The sequence below is a fragment of the Pelodiscus sinensis genome, chromosome 2 (assembly GCF_049634645.1).
Source record: "Pelodiscus sinensis isolate JC-2024 chromosome 2, ASM4963464v1, whole genome shotgun sequence".
Lineage (NCBI taxonomy): Eukaryota > Metazoa > Chordata > Testudines > Trionychidae > Pelodiscus > Pelodiscus sinensis.
In genome coordinates, this window is record NC_134712.1 from 87503781 (window position 1) to 87518732 (window position 14952).

At 39.5% G+C, this 14952-nt stretch overlaps 1 protein-coding gene across 4 annotated transcripts in view; it reads right to left on the bottom strand.

Annotated features, from left to right (window-relative positions):
• Nucleotides 1-97: 97 nt before the first annotated feature.
• Nucleotides 98-14952, bottom strand: part of CEP76 (centrosomal protein 76) — a 30312-nt gene continuing 15457 nt past the window's right edge. For 3 of the 4 annotated variants that reach the window (XM_075921003.1, XM_075921002.1, XM_014570686.3), the window contains 7 exons: nucleotides 13341-13438; nucleotides 12101-12229; nucleotides 10224-10415; nucleotides 6498-6664; nucleotides 3703-4036; nucleotides 1273-1490; nucleotides 98-494 (listed from right to left, as the gene is read on the bottom strand). In XM_075921003.1, the coding sequence (XP_075777118.1) occupies nucleotides 356-494; nucleotides 1273-1490; nucleotides 3703-4036; nucleotides 6498-6664; nucleotides 10224-10415; nucleotides 12101-12229; nucleotides 13341-13438 (1277 nt within the window). In that variant the 3' untranslated portion in view covers nucleotides 98-355. The remainder of the gene's footprint in view (nucleotides 495-1272; nucleotides 1491-3702; nucleotides 4037-6497; nucleotides 6665-10223; nucleotides 10416-12100; nucleotides 12230-13340; nucleotides 13439-14952) is intronic. The other variant, XR_012901558.1, reaches the window with a different exon arrangement.

A 14952-nucleotide genomic window follows, 5' to 3' on the forward strand; every position in this document is an offset into this window, starting at 1 on the left:
ACACAGACACCTAATTTGTAATCAATATGAGCAAACACTCGAAAAAATAGATATTTGTATACATATTTTAACAAATGCAGTTCTTGACTACTGAAAATGTAAATAAAGAAACTTTTATTAAAATAAAAATATACCTCATATATAAATACACTCATTATGGTATATACAAACATTTTTCTGCTTTAATTTTGTTTTAAATACACACATTAAATATTCACAACCATCATTGGAGTGGTGCTTACCCAAAGTGACACACTGAATGTTGTAATTAATGTGATTTTTAATAATAATGTTCCTTTGTACCAGCACTTATATTTCATAGAGCCTTGAAACAGTGCACATACATGATTTTTCTTTAAAGTACAGAGCGGTATTTACAAGCAAACATGATCCAAACAGCACATGCTGATTCAGGGTATGTAAACACTCTCACACGAACTGCAAGCCGCACTTGGTCTCCTCTACAACAGATTATTTCTTCACAGAAAGAAGACCTATTTGGCAGAAAAGAAACCTGACTAATGATATGGTTTAAATATTGCAATTAGATGTGAGTTATTAAATCACCATTAAAACTTTATAGTAAAAAAAAAAAAAACTGTACTATTTTTAGTCATGATTGAAGAGATGTATTTCAAGGATATCACTATGCCAGGAATCTGACTCTCTCATGCTTTGAGAGAGTAACATTATTACCCTATTAGAATTGAAAACTCAATAACCTAAATGAAACCAAGCACAGCCCTCTTCTGTATATCACCTCACTAAACACTTCCAACAACAAGATGCCAGGTTATATATTGCTACTTATTATTTACTGTCCTTAAGTGAGTTTTCAATTTGTGGGGCAGTGATCATAGAAAAATACTTTATATTCCTAATTAAATTCAAATTATCTCAAGTGTTTTAATAAATCTACCCGTATTAAAGCTTTAACCTGCTAGCTAATACTGCCAATAATTCTACTGACTGTGGTTACTGTGATTTTACTAGTTGTCCACGAGACCCTGGGCTAAGACAAATTACTTAGTTCACACAGGCTTCTAAATAGTTACTACCGATCTGAGCTGGATTTTGATTAGTGACCTAAATAGGAAAAGCTCTGTCCCCCATTTCCAGTTAATTATGCCATTCTGTTTTCTTGTTAAATCCCTTATGAGTAAAAGGTGATAGTATAATTTAGAATTATTTCAACTTCATCAATTATGAAAACTCACAACTTATTACATTTTTACAAAACCCAACACTACTACATTTACATCTTAATCTTACCGAAGGCACGTAGCAAATGCTCTCCTTGCATTTCTGTAAACAAAATGGATAGGGAATCCTTTAAATGTGTGACCATCAGGTACTGCTCTTCTTATAGCATCTTGAAATTCTTCGTTCCCTGCAGAGACACTCGTTGTACGTTCAAGCTCATAGGCCGCCAAGGCTGGTGACAAGAGATAAGATAGCTGGTCATCCCAAACTGTAGTAAGGCCCAGATCCTATAGGATGAATCACAGAAGAAAGAGCTCAGTAGAGAATGACTGGTCTCATGGCATTAAAATAATGTTTAAAAATATGATTTGATTAATAGACATCTAGAAAATTTATGTACTGAGATCACAGCCTACTATGCTGACCAATATGATCTCACTGTTCCCTTATACTTCCCGATTGCTATCCATCTGCTATCTTTGCTTCTATACTTAAACTGTAAACTCTTTTGGGCAGGGACTATCTTTTCATTCTGTGTTTTTATGAGATCCTTCTCTAGGGCTAGGGCTCCTAAGCTCTACAATATTTAAAATAATACATCTTTCAGTAATCAGATAAATATTGGAAACAAAAGGTGAAAAGTGTCGTACTGCCTACCAACTATTAGGGATGTTAGATACCGTGTAATTGAATAGTCTTGTAACTGCATGACATCTTAGTGGTTACACAATTATTCAATAGTCTCCAGGAGCAGGGCTGGCAGCCATTGCACTCCCAGCTCCGCTCCTGGGGAGCACCCTGTGCTGCTGCCTCTGATACACTCTAATGTGTGGGGTGGCAACAGTCCTTGTCCGTGTGGGTCCAAGCTCCCCACAGACAAAGGCTGCTCCAGGATAGCAGCCTCAGTCTGCAGGGAGCTCAGACCCACCATGGACAGGAGCTGCTGCCACAAAGCAGCCTCTGTCCACGGTGGACCCAGGCTTGCTGCCACCCAAGGTTACTCTGTGGGATGCAAGGGAGTTCAGCCCACTGCGGACAGAGGCTGTTTCGCATCAGTCTCCCCTGTTCCATGCTTCTGCCTCTAGAATCCTTGAAGGACTGCAAGGTTTCATCCGTCTTGTCCAAAAAATATATATCTGGCTGTGAAAGGGAAAATCTTCTATGGCCTGCTGCATATAGGAAACAATGCTCAAAGTCTGCAATGAGGAATGCACGTGCAGAATGGGCACCAATATTGAAGCTCTCCAGTCTCAGGCAGTTGAGGTACTGCTGCACCTACAGTACAGCATCTATTGGGATATTACTCAAAGAAGTAGCAGCCTGACCCTCAAACCCTAAAGGTGATCTACAATCCAACACAGGTCTCAGTGCTGAAGCAGGTCACATGGCTTATTTGAGCTTGTGATGCTTTACATAAAAGGTCCCTTGTTACCTGAATATGTTTAACAAACAATCTACAAATCAAACACTGATCGTTGATGCACAGTATGTGTGTGGCTCATTGTCCTGATGGACAATGTTTAAACCCCAATGAGTGCATCATAGGGAAGAACATAACTATATACTAAATACAAACATTAAGGGTACTTATTAATTATATAATAAAAACCTGCCCCCTCCAACTCTAAAATAGTAAGAGATTGTGATGTTTAGACCACACAAGCATTGACCATAGCCATGGACAATAACAAAGAACAGAGGAGGGAGAGTGGATGGCACCTCCTCAAATGGCCATAGCCCCTCCACTGGCTACAATGCACTCACATCACCCCTCTGGGTACTGCTAGGCAACGACTACACACCTAAGTGGAATACCTAAGGCTTCCTCTGCTCTTAAGAACTAAAATCTTTTCAGATCAGACTCCTGCACTGGTGAAATGTAACAAAAAAGTTCTTCTAAAGTTAAGAAAGAGATGAGCCTAAGAGGGATTTACATCCAAGAATGCTATATCCAAAAAGTTAAAAGTGAAACAAGGTGCAATTTTTTAAAATAAGTATTAGCCATATCTTACAGATTAATGTGAAGACTTACAGGTATATCATAAAGACTGATCTCAAGTCTTTAGCAGATGCTTAAATATTAACATATTAAAACTAGCATTTCTTCAAAATATATATTGCATTTTTAAAATGGCTTTTTTCACATCCAATGAAGAAAAGAATCAACCCCAGAACATGACTGTACTAAAAGAAATTAGTTAAATAGGAGAAAAGATAAGTCCTTGCAGGGTACTAAGATAATTAATTTTGTAAGGTACTCAGATATACAGAGATTAAACTAAACAAACCCAAATTTTGAAATTGCTTCTCCATAGTTGTTTTCAGTCACACACACTAAACAGTGGTGTAGTAGTCACTGCTGGAAACATGTTTTGTAAAAATAGAAAAGGTCTTCAAACCAAAATACCGTCCCCTCTCCAAACTTTTAGACAAGTAGATACTCAAAACTTGATCTCTCCTTTATTTGGCATACCAATGAAAAACATTAAAGAATACTACCTTCCTATGTTCAGACACCAGTATTCTCAGCTGTAATTCTATCTCGTTGCTTATTACCGAAGCATCTATTGCAGAGGCACAAAGGGGAGGAAAAGGAGGCAGTGAAGTTGTGGCCCCTGGAGAACACACAGATTTGATTGCTTCTCCACTCATTGGTTTCCATTTAGATTCATCATGCAAGTCAAACACACAGACTTCCACTGCATCGGAGGGCTGGCAATTCCCAAAGAACTTCTGATGATTGAAGACACATCCTACTGAACGATAAGGGTACATTGGCTTTGGTTGTTCAACAAGTGGAGGGTCATCAGGATTGATAGGATTGTGGATATATCTGAAGATCAGAAGGATGTGCTATAATATTAAGCAATTAGTAAGCATATTTTAAAGTAAATAAATGTTTACTTTTTTGAGAGGGGTTGCAAGATATAAATATTTAGCAGCATAGAAATACAGTGAGATTGTTTCATCATAAAAGAACCTTGCATCACAAATTTATTTTCTTGATATAAATTTCCATTTTAAAAATTTACAGAAAAAGGTACTATGAGTAAACTAATATTTTTCTTTTAATCTAGAGAAGCAGCTCATTTTCAAGCTTAGAAATCAAGCATGATTACTCAATCAACTACCTAACTGATGACAATTAAAACGAACTTTTCAACTGAATCAAGAAAGAATGAATACAAACAATTACTTCCCTCTTCCTATTAGCTTTTCAGAGAAATACAGTTTCACATTATAAAACATCCCATAGTGTGTTTATCCACAGGCAACAGAATTGCAAAGTCGTTTTCAAAGCTGAACAGTAATTGGTCCCTTTTACAAAACCAAAAGCCCTAATTCTTCAAATTCATGTAGTTAATCATGTGACACCTTTCAACAAAAGCAGCATAATTTAAAGCAATACTGCATAAAAATAAAACAATATTTTCCATAAGAAGCACTTTTTTGCTTATTCTGTTAGATAACATTATATTTGAAAAGTCCTTTTATAACTCTCATTGTCAAAACTAGGAACTCAAATCATCATAGTATTATATGATGCAAACACACTTAAAAGTTAGCCTTTTGCAGTTCTCCTCTAATGCACTTTATACAATTTCAGATTAATAGTTAGGCTGAACAGCTTGACTAAACAGCCTTCAAAAAATAGTACATTATATAATTTAGAATGTTTTGCTTAGAGGTACACTTAAATAGTTTAAGACCAGCAATTGGCCTACTTTGCAAGTAGTATCAAGTTAGAAAAGTCTTCCAAATTTGCTGTATTAATTTAGAAAATAAACTCTCCGCATTTCTTGTTCAGAAAATTTAAAATAAAAAGATATCTTCCTCCACCCCCAAAACCCCACCAACTATACTAAAGTATGATGGGGCCTGAATGGCTAATGTGAGCCTGGGAGGCTAAGTAGGTTACCTGGCTGCACCTTGAGGGAGAGCCGGGCTTAACAGATAATGAAGCCCAGCAGGGCAGAAGCAGACTGAAGACAGGAGGTTTATAGCAGAAGGGGGATTGCACTTGCAATCACTCTCAGGAACAAAGAGGTGGTGAGGAGGAAGCCTGTAGAGAGAATAAGCCCTGGATGCTAGCCACGAAAGAGGGGGGAGAGGGGCGGAGAGCAGGAGCCAGTGCAGGGGAGAGCCAGCACTGGCTCTGCAGTATCGCCTCCCTCTCCCTGCGATTCTGCTCTGCCGTGAAGCAGCCCCTTCACAGTAACAGAACTTGTCCATGGAGGGGTATGAGCTCTCTACAGACAGTATCTATGGGGAGCTTGGACCCTGCCCTCGTGGACAGGGGCTGCTGTCCAAACAGCTTCTGTCTGTGGCAGGCCCAGGCTCACTACGGACAGAGGCTGCACAGGCTAATAGATTTTTTTGCTCCAGCCCCAGATGGAATAGCGTGGTACTGGAGCGTCAGCACAGGCTCCCCAATGCTGAGGGGAAGCCTCAAACTGCAGGGCCAGATCCAGGCAAGCTAGGGGCCACATCTGGCCCGCAGGCCTTAGGTTCCCCAACCCTGCCCTAAAACATCTTTTAAAGTTGACAGCGATTACATCTCAGCAGTACATCACCAATTGAAGAAGTAGGTTATTATTTCAAATTTTGAGCCAGTGATATTTCAAACTCGATGTAAAGAGCAGAGTGTCTGTGACAGGTCATTGGCAGCTTGTGGATACAGAGTGAGCTGCTCAGTTAGCAGGCTGAAGAGTCAAAGATCAGTGTGGGACTAGGCCAGGCCAAAGCCACAAAGTCAGAGTCCATTACCAAAATGAAAGCATGAGGAGAGCATGAGAGTTAGGATGGAAACAGGGTCTTGGCACCAGAGACAGCAAGGGTACTAAGTTGAAGACAGTAAACCAAGATCAGAGTCAAGAGTCAGACCAAAGTGGAGAGCCAAGAGTCTCAAATCCAGGTAAGTTGCAATGAGCAGTAGTGAGGTCGTGTGTTAGGGCAAAAATGCAGTAGAGGTCTATGTTGCTCAGACAACACCCAAATTGGTCTCTTGGTTTATATGGAGAGTGCCAGCTAATCAGGTAATCATGAAAGGCTGTCAAGCCTTTAGGGCAGGATTTCCTGCAATGCTTAGCCTCTCAGTACTTCTTAGTGGCAATTTCTCCTGGGCTCCTGCTTGTGATAAAGAAGTGACACTTGCCGCAGAGCCAGCAGCCCCTTGTTTTAGTTCCATGGGTTTTTACACACAAACCCAAAAGGTGGGAATGTGCATTAGTGTTACTGTGTTCAGGAAAATACATTTTACATTGTCTTAATCCCCCTAAACTCGTTTTACTCACCTGTGTCCTGTTAAACTCTCCCAAAAAGTGATGGTTCCATCAGTACCACAAGTCATTACCCATGTGTGAGGGACCCCTTTTGCTTTCGTTCCTACACAAACAAAGGCTTCCAATCCATATCCAAGGAGAAGGCTGCACAGAAGGGTGGCATGATCTTCACAGTCACCCTAGATAGCGAATATATTTATTAATTGTGTGAACAAAAATGCAGTAATCTTCCAATCATGATGTACCAAGCCTTATTTAAAAATTATCCACAAAAAGAGCACAGCAGAATAATATTTGTAAAAGAATCATTTGTGCATCATGGAAGGTGGCAGGTTTGATTACTAGAGAGACTATACTACCTGGAGAACAAGTACAGAAGAGGAATGGTAAGAAATAATCCATACATACAATAAATACTCTAAGACAAGTGCATGCACTAACCTGCCAGTGTGCCTCAGCTATATTCCAGAAGCACTATTTCTAAAGGGGCATGAGATGTGTGCCATTTTCTATTCCCAATACACTTTCACCTTCTCACAGGATACTGATAGTTTTGTGGTGGTTTCATTATACAGGCAGTCCCCGAGTTACGCGGATCCGACTTACGAACGGGGCTTTTCTCGCCCCGGAACTCGCGGGCGGCGGGACCACCCAGACACGCAGTGGTCCTGCCACCGCGTCCTCCGGGGCGAGAAAAGCTGCTCCGGGTGTCCCTGGTCTGCTGGGGACCCCGCCGCCTCTGCGGCTTTGCTCGGGGTGTCCCTGGTCTGCTGGGGACCCCTCCCAGCAGACCAGGGACACCCCGAGCAGACCAGGGACACCCGGAGCAAAGCCTTGGAGGCGCGGGACCCCGCTGCCTCTGCGGCTTTGCTCAGGGTGTCCCTGGTCTGCTGGGACCCCCCCCACCCCCGCGGACCAGGGACACCCGGAGCAAAGCCTTGGAGGCGCGGGACCCCGCCGCCTCCATGGCTTTGCTCCAGGTCTCCCTGGTCTGCTGGGGGGGGAGGGGCCGCAGCTAGGGGTAGAGCAGCTGGGGTGCTGCCGGGTTGTTCCTGGGGGGACCTACCTGGCAGCGCCCCAGCTGTTCTGTCCCAGGCTCCAGATTCAGCCGCTGTTGAAACTGATCAGTGGCTGATTCCAGGAAGCTGGGGGCAGAGCAACTCTGCCTCGGGCTTCCTGTAGTCAACCTCTGGTCAGTTTCAGCAGCAGCGGCTGAATCTGGAGCCAGTTCCGAGTTACGTACAAATTCAACTTAAGAACAAACCTATAGTCCCTATCTTGTACGTAACCCGGGAACTGCCTGTATAGACATTTGTCCACAAAGAACCAATCTGAGATCTCCAACTCATTTTATAGACAAACTTATTACTCTATTCTAGTAGCCTATTAAACCTTTTCAGAGACAGAATCATCTCTCCACCAACAAGTCTCTTAGGGTATGTCTACATTTGCACCCTCTTTCAAGAGAGGGATGTAAATGAAGATATTCGAAATTGCAAATGAAGCCGGGATTTAAATATCCCGTGCTTCATTTGCATATTCACAATATGGTGCTACTTCGAAATAGTGCTATTTTGAAATAGCGAATGCTGTTAAGACACGGTTATTTAGAGAGAAAACCCTTCTCTCGAAATAACTGGTAAACCTCATTGTATGAGTATTAAGGGTTATTTCGAGAGAAGGGTTTTCTCTCGAAATAACCACATCTTAATAGCATCTGTTATTTCGAAATAGTACTGGTATCCAAGTTTTTACTAAAGAGGTCAGATGTGGTCTTCCTTAAAATACATATGATATTCTCTACTTTCGCCTCTAAGAAAAAAGTTTTCTAAAAGTACTCCATGAAGCATAACACTCCACTATAGGCAATGAATCTTTTCAGGAAAGTTGAATGTGACATTCCTGAATTATTTGTATGATGTATGTTTTGTTGAATTTATATATTATTTTATATGCTGAACATGTTTCAATGTTAATGTAAAAGACCCCCAAAAGCACTTAATGAAAGTAGTGTTGGTAAATCCATAAAGCCCCCACCTGATGCTAGGAGTCATTATGATGTTGAAGGAAAAAATATTAAATCTTTTATCCACTTGTGTTCATTAAAGATCCCATAACCTCTCACTGAAATAGTGTAATATTCTAACTAAATTTCAGCTTGGAAAACGACATTCTGCCTATTTAAACTCTGTCTGCAGTTTCAGTTGGCTATGGTATTCTGCAGTGCTTTTTTTGTTTAAAAAAAAAAATAAAAGAAAGGTGCTGATACTAGGGTTGCCAGAAGCCCAACAAAAAAACAAAACAACAAAACAAAAACAACCCATGTTGCGGCAAAAATGCAGTCGGGGCCACTTTAACTGTCCCAAGCTGGCTTCCGTCTGGCACGGTGCGAGTGCTCCTAGGGTTCGCTGGGGGCTGTGCCGGGGGAAAGCAGTGAGTGCTCCCAAAAAAAGGTGATGGTACGCTGTACCGGTGCATACCATCACAAAAAAAGCACTGGAATTCTGCACGTCCTATGTTAAACACATAGGTAAGATTATTATTAAGGGGTAATACTTTAGGGCTGTGTCTACACTGGCCACTTATTCCGGAAAAGCAGCCGCTTTTCCGGAATAACTTGCCAGCTGTCTACACTGGCCGCTTGCTTTTCCGGAAAAGCAATGACGATCTAATGTAAAATTGTCATTGTTTTTCCGGAAAAACTATGCTGCTCCCGTTCGGGCAAAAGTCCTTTTCCGGAAACACTGTTCTGGAAAAGGGCCAGTGTAGACAGCACAGTAGTCTTTTCCGCAAAAAAGCCCCGATCGCGAAAATGACGATCGGGGATTTTTTGCGGAAAAGCGCGTCTACATTGGCCATGGACGCTTTTCCGGAAAAAGTGCTTTTCTGGAAAAGCATCCTGCCAATGTAGATGTGCTTTTTCCAGAAATACTTATAACGGAAAACTGTTCCGTTTTAAGCATTTCCGGAAAAGGGTGCCAGTGTAGACGTAGCCTAGGTGTGATAGCACTTTAGTGGAGAAGATTCTTGTTTCTCTGTGTTGCATTCTGGGATTACTCTTGATGAAAGAAGATATTTAATCACACCATAAAAAATACAGTAGATGTAATCCAGGATAAAATGTATCTAATGTATGTTGTTAAAAATGAATAAAAAGATTTATTTCCAACCTGTTTATATCATATCCCCTTTCAAAGAGAAAGACTCATCATCTTTCTTTGGATCATTCCAAATGCTGCTTACCTACTGTTTATGTACATATTAGGGATGCTGGCTCTTACTATATTTAAAAAGCAGAAGCGCAGTGCAGGGGAAAGGCAGGCTGATGTGCAGCAGGGCTGGGGGGTCCTGGCATAAGCCAGGAATTAGCTGTCTCAGCTGCACTGGGTCCCACTGATGGCTCTTAATACATTTAAAAGGTAGAGTTGCAGTGGGGTTAGCTCCCGGTCCCAGGAGCTAACCCTGCTGCAGCACCCCCACTTACTGACTAATCGACTAGTTAATGGAAAATCAACTAGTCGATTAGTTGATTAAACTAAATTTAACATCCCTAGTACATATCATGATACAAAAAATACAAGGCCAGCAAGGGTTATCATGTGTAAGTTAGAACATATCTCCTTTGAAATGGAGTTTAATGTGTATATTTTTCAATATACAAATAGTAATAACTTAAAATACTGCCCTGCAATTATTAAAAAAACACATTGTTTTACATAAAGGAGTATCTCAATATACCTTGTTTCTACACAGAAAAGCCAGAAGGGTGCACCATTGTTCTTGTTTACCACCACCTCCTCCAATGACTGGAGCTCTTTCATAACCAAGGACGTTAACAAATCTTGCAGCTTGCCTGGGTGTGTCCAGCAACCGGCCTGCTCGAAGTGGTCTGACATACGAACATACTGGACGGTTGATCCCATTTTCATCCTTAACATAAAAAAAACTGCAATGAATGGGAATTAATCAAAGTTCCATGTAAAAATAAGATGCCATCAGTCTTTCTGGGAATAAACAGCTGCATCGCAAAACTAAATGTGTGTTATAAAAGAAGAGGTCATTTTGCTATAAAAGAAGAGGTCATTTACAAAAAAAAACCAGAGTGCTACTACCAACAAAGCATTGTTCACACTTTCACTTGTTGTGACAAAACTTTGTTGTTCAATGGGAAGAGGAACGAAGTTAAACACCCATGAACAACAAAAGTTTTGTCGATTAAGTGCAAGTGTAGACTTAGCCTGATATTGGTAAAAAGGGTTAATTTTACTTATATAAAGTGCATTCACTCCAGAATAACTCAGGATGTTACACAGGCAAATGCAATAAAATTAAAATAGTTTCATTAACATGTCATAATGTAAAATGCAAAGACAAAAATATTAAAGAGATTAGTACCATTTAGTCAGAAGTTCCTGAATAAAAGCCAAAAATACTGTCACGAGAGTAAATGTTCAAGACCTACTTAATATTGTCACACTGCAATAAACCTTTATATTATTACCAACCAGGGCTGGATTTGAGCTATTGATATATTCTATATCCCGTTCCAATACCCTCCCACAATATTTCAAAGGTAAATAAATGCATATTTGTATTATTTTAATTTACATAAAATCAGATGTTAATATTTCTCATCTCTTCCTCAACATCTCCAAGAAATCAGAATGAGAAGAGTCTGAAAGATGTCCTATCAGGTTATGATTTGCTGTAGAGGAAAGTCTGTAGCACCATCTTCTTCATAATTTTTAAGAGTTTCAAACAGTATAAAAATTCACTTTCACCACTGCAATATCCCATGGCCAAGAAAAAACTACTAATAAGTTATACAGATAATGATAATAAAACCTTTTAGTGTACATATTCTATAAGCACCCAATGGGACACCAAAAGTATATTCTAGGAACATAAGTTTTTAGTTTCTTTTATTTAGGCTTGTAGCATCAGGAAATAATGGACTTAAAAAACATGAGATGTTAATGTTCAGGCCTTGGTTAGATGTAACAATGGGAAGAAAAACCTATATTTGAATGGAGGAAGAAATACTTCTCAGATAGCTGCCACTTCTCTTAAACTAATCTATTTGTAGCTCATCAGAATTCTGAAGAAAATAGAATAGTAGGCAGAGGACATAACTCGGCCATGTCTTCCATGACTATATTTCTGTGCCACATATGTGGTGGTGGTAGTCAGATGATAAATACATTTACTATGCAATTTTGACTGTCTCTCTTGTCTTCTCTATCTCTACTGGAACTTACTGTAATATTATTAAACTCTGAGCAGTTTCAATAAAATAGCTCCACTGTAATTTTTAAAACTCTAAAATATTATTAAAAGTTGTTCTGTAGTGTATCTAACATACAATGATGGTTTAGTGTGACAAGACCATGTTTGGAATGACCTTCATAATTCACTTAATGTTTTGCCAGTTGTAAGCAATGCAGAAATCTTACATTCATTAGGATAAAATTTTATATCGCATTTCAATATACATTCTGTACCTATACGGTCTTATACAAAACAGGGTACTTATAGCTGTAGTCTCTACATACAATTAAAAGAACTTAAATTTGGAGTAGAGCAGATATTTGAACCTTTTAGAAGAATTCACAAACCTGTGCAAAAATCTTTACTAGCCTGGTGTTATGTGAAGGCCTGATCTGCAAGTATTCTCTCCACCACTGCTTAGCATACACGAGAAACAAACGTTCTTTTTCTGCTGTTTTCTGGCGTTCTAAGGCAAGCTATAGTAGAAATAAATGTATTTAGCTTTAATATTCCTAATAGACATTAATGTTATGAAATAATATTTTAAACTATAAACAGTCATCATGATAAGTTGCAGCTTCATCAAATCTTTCTATTCTTAAAAAACACCTTGATATTTAAAAAAAAACACCAGTTATTTAAGTGTTAAAAGTAATCTTACTTAGAAGTTGAAATTAAATTTTGAAATATTTCCTAACAACTAATGAAAAAATCCTTTTATTTGCATGCTAACACATCAAAACGCTACTAGATTTGTCATCAGTGTTGTGTATCTTGTTAATGAAAGTGAGGAACAACTTCTCTGTCTTTATGAGAATATTTACTAGCTTTCCTCATGAAGGGAAAGGTAGTAAGGAGACAAACATATATCATGTACACAAGGGAAATAAATGCGTTGAAGCTTCCTTACTTTTCTGCCCAAAAGTGTACTAAAGAACTATAATTATCACAATAAAATTAAGTTTAGAAGATAAAATGTAAATAGTAATGTAATTTGAGATAAAATTATATATTTTTAAAATTACACAGGAGAAACAGTTGCTTGTAGAGAATTTTTAGATTAATATCATTGTTCAATGAATACCCTTCAAGACAATTTAAAAATTAATTATCACAGGAGAATACTCTCTATACTTCAAGAGAAAGCCTCAAGGAGCTCAGTCCATCTAGTTTAACACAAAGGTTACAGAGTGATTTTATTACAATCTGTAAGTACCTACCAAGGGAACAAATATTCGATAATGATCTCTTCAATTTAACAGAGAAAGGCATAACCCAACTCAATGGCTGGAAATGGAAGGTAGACAAATTCAGACTGGAAATAAGGTGCACATTTTTAACAGCAATTGTAATTAATCATTCTAACAGTTTGCCAAGGGTCATGGTGAATTCTCCATCTCTAGAAATTTTGCTCTAAGAATTATTTTGGGGACGTTCTTTAGCCTGTGTTACACAGGAATTTGGAGTAGGATGACAATGGTCCATCCCGGCCTTGCAAACTATATATCAACAAGTCTGCAATTTGACAGCTTGGTTAATTTAAAAACAAAACAAAACCACTTTCTGTACAAATTCTGAATTACTTACTTGAGTATTAACTATTTCCTGGGACAATGTCGTATTTAGTTGTGGGTACATCTCAAGTCGGATATTTAGGACTCCAACAGAAACCTTTGATTCTGTACCTTTAAACCAAAATACTGTGTGATCAATTTGCTGAGAATTTTAGAGACATCTAAGACACAGATTGGTCTACCAATAACGAACATATTACAAAATTCTCTACTTTTAAAATTCTTTTATCAGTCCCTTTTGATTCTTGATAGATGCCAGTCTCTCTTACGATCATTAGACTGATGCTTAAATATTTGTGTACTTTATTATATGTACGACAGCAGCATCTTGAGACACCAGTCAAGAATAAGGGATGACTTCACTTAGGCCTGATCTACAGTATGGCATTAGGGCAACAGTTATAATTCATGTGTGTCCACGCTATCCTTTCGACTGACATAAAAGGCTTGTAAAATTAACTTCTTAACAAGAAGCAACCCTCCCAGATCAACTTAAGTGTAGTGTAAACAAAGTGCTGTGTGACTGCACTGAATACCACTTTCAATACCACTGTACTTCAGCCAGGTACACAGGAAATCTTTGGGAACTTTTGAATTCTCATTTCCCGTTTGATCAATGTGGAGAGCTTACCAGCACAGCTAAGTATGCATACTCAGGGCCACAAATGCACTGCAGCCCTGAGCATATAGGAGACATTTGAGCTGACTGCTGTGTGGGGAGGAGAGCCTGTCTAGGCAGAACTCTGAACCAGTAGAAAAAATGCTGACACCGATGCCAAAATCGCTTAGAGAATAGGGGACAAGGGCTTCACCAGGGACACACAGCAACGTTGCAAGAAAATCAAGCTCAGACAAGCATACCAGAAGACTAGGGAGGCAAATAGTCACTCTGGTTCTGAGCCACAGACATGCTGCTTCTATGAGCAGCTGTATGCCATTTTAGGCAAAGACCCCACCTGTATCTCTCTGTGGATACCTCCCAGGACACTGGGGTGCCTTGAGCAACAATGAAGATATTGCTGATGAAAATGAAGAGGAGGAGGTGGAAAATGCACAGCAGGAAAGCAAATGATTCATTCTCCCAGATAGCCAGGACCTCTTTCTAATTCTGGTGCCAATCCCCTCCCAGGCAGTACTCCCTGTAAGCTGTGTGCTTGTGTAGCCCCTCAGAAGAGATCAAATGCCACTCAGCTGATTAGCAGAGTACCCACAGCTAAATTTATTGTTTCTACTGGTGTTGAATGTTTGCACATGCCTCAATTCACATATAAAAATGTATTCCACACATAGATGGAAAAAATCCACACAGCGTTGGAAAAGATTTGATAAACAATGCTCCCAGGACATATTATTGCTGGACCCTGATGGCAGGGAAGGCACCTCTGATGAATGCACATTTGTAGTCACACCATAGGGGTTAATGTTTAATCTGAGGTAAATACTTAGGATACAGTGGAGTCAGTTCAGTTACACAGAGGGAGCTCCTTAGAAAAGCCTGTTTATGTGCCTGGGGATGGACAGAGAATCCTCCATGGAAATCTCTAGGAAGCTCTCATGGAGGTACCCTGCAATTCTTCACAGTAGATTCTGTGAAGGGCTTGCCCTATTCCATCCACACAGGTAGG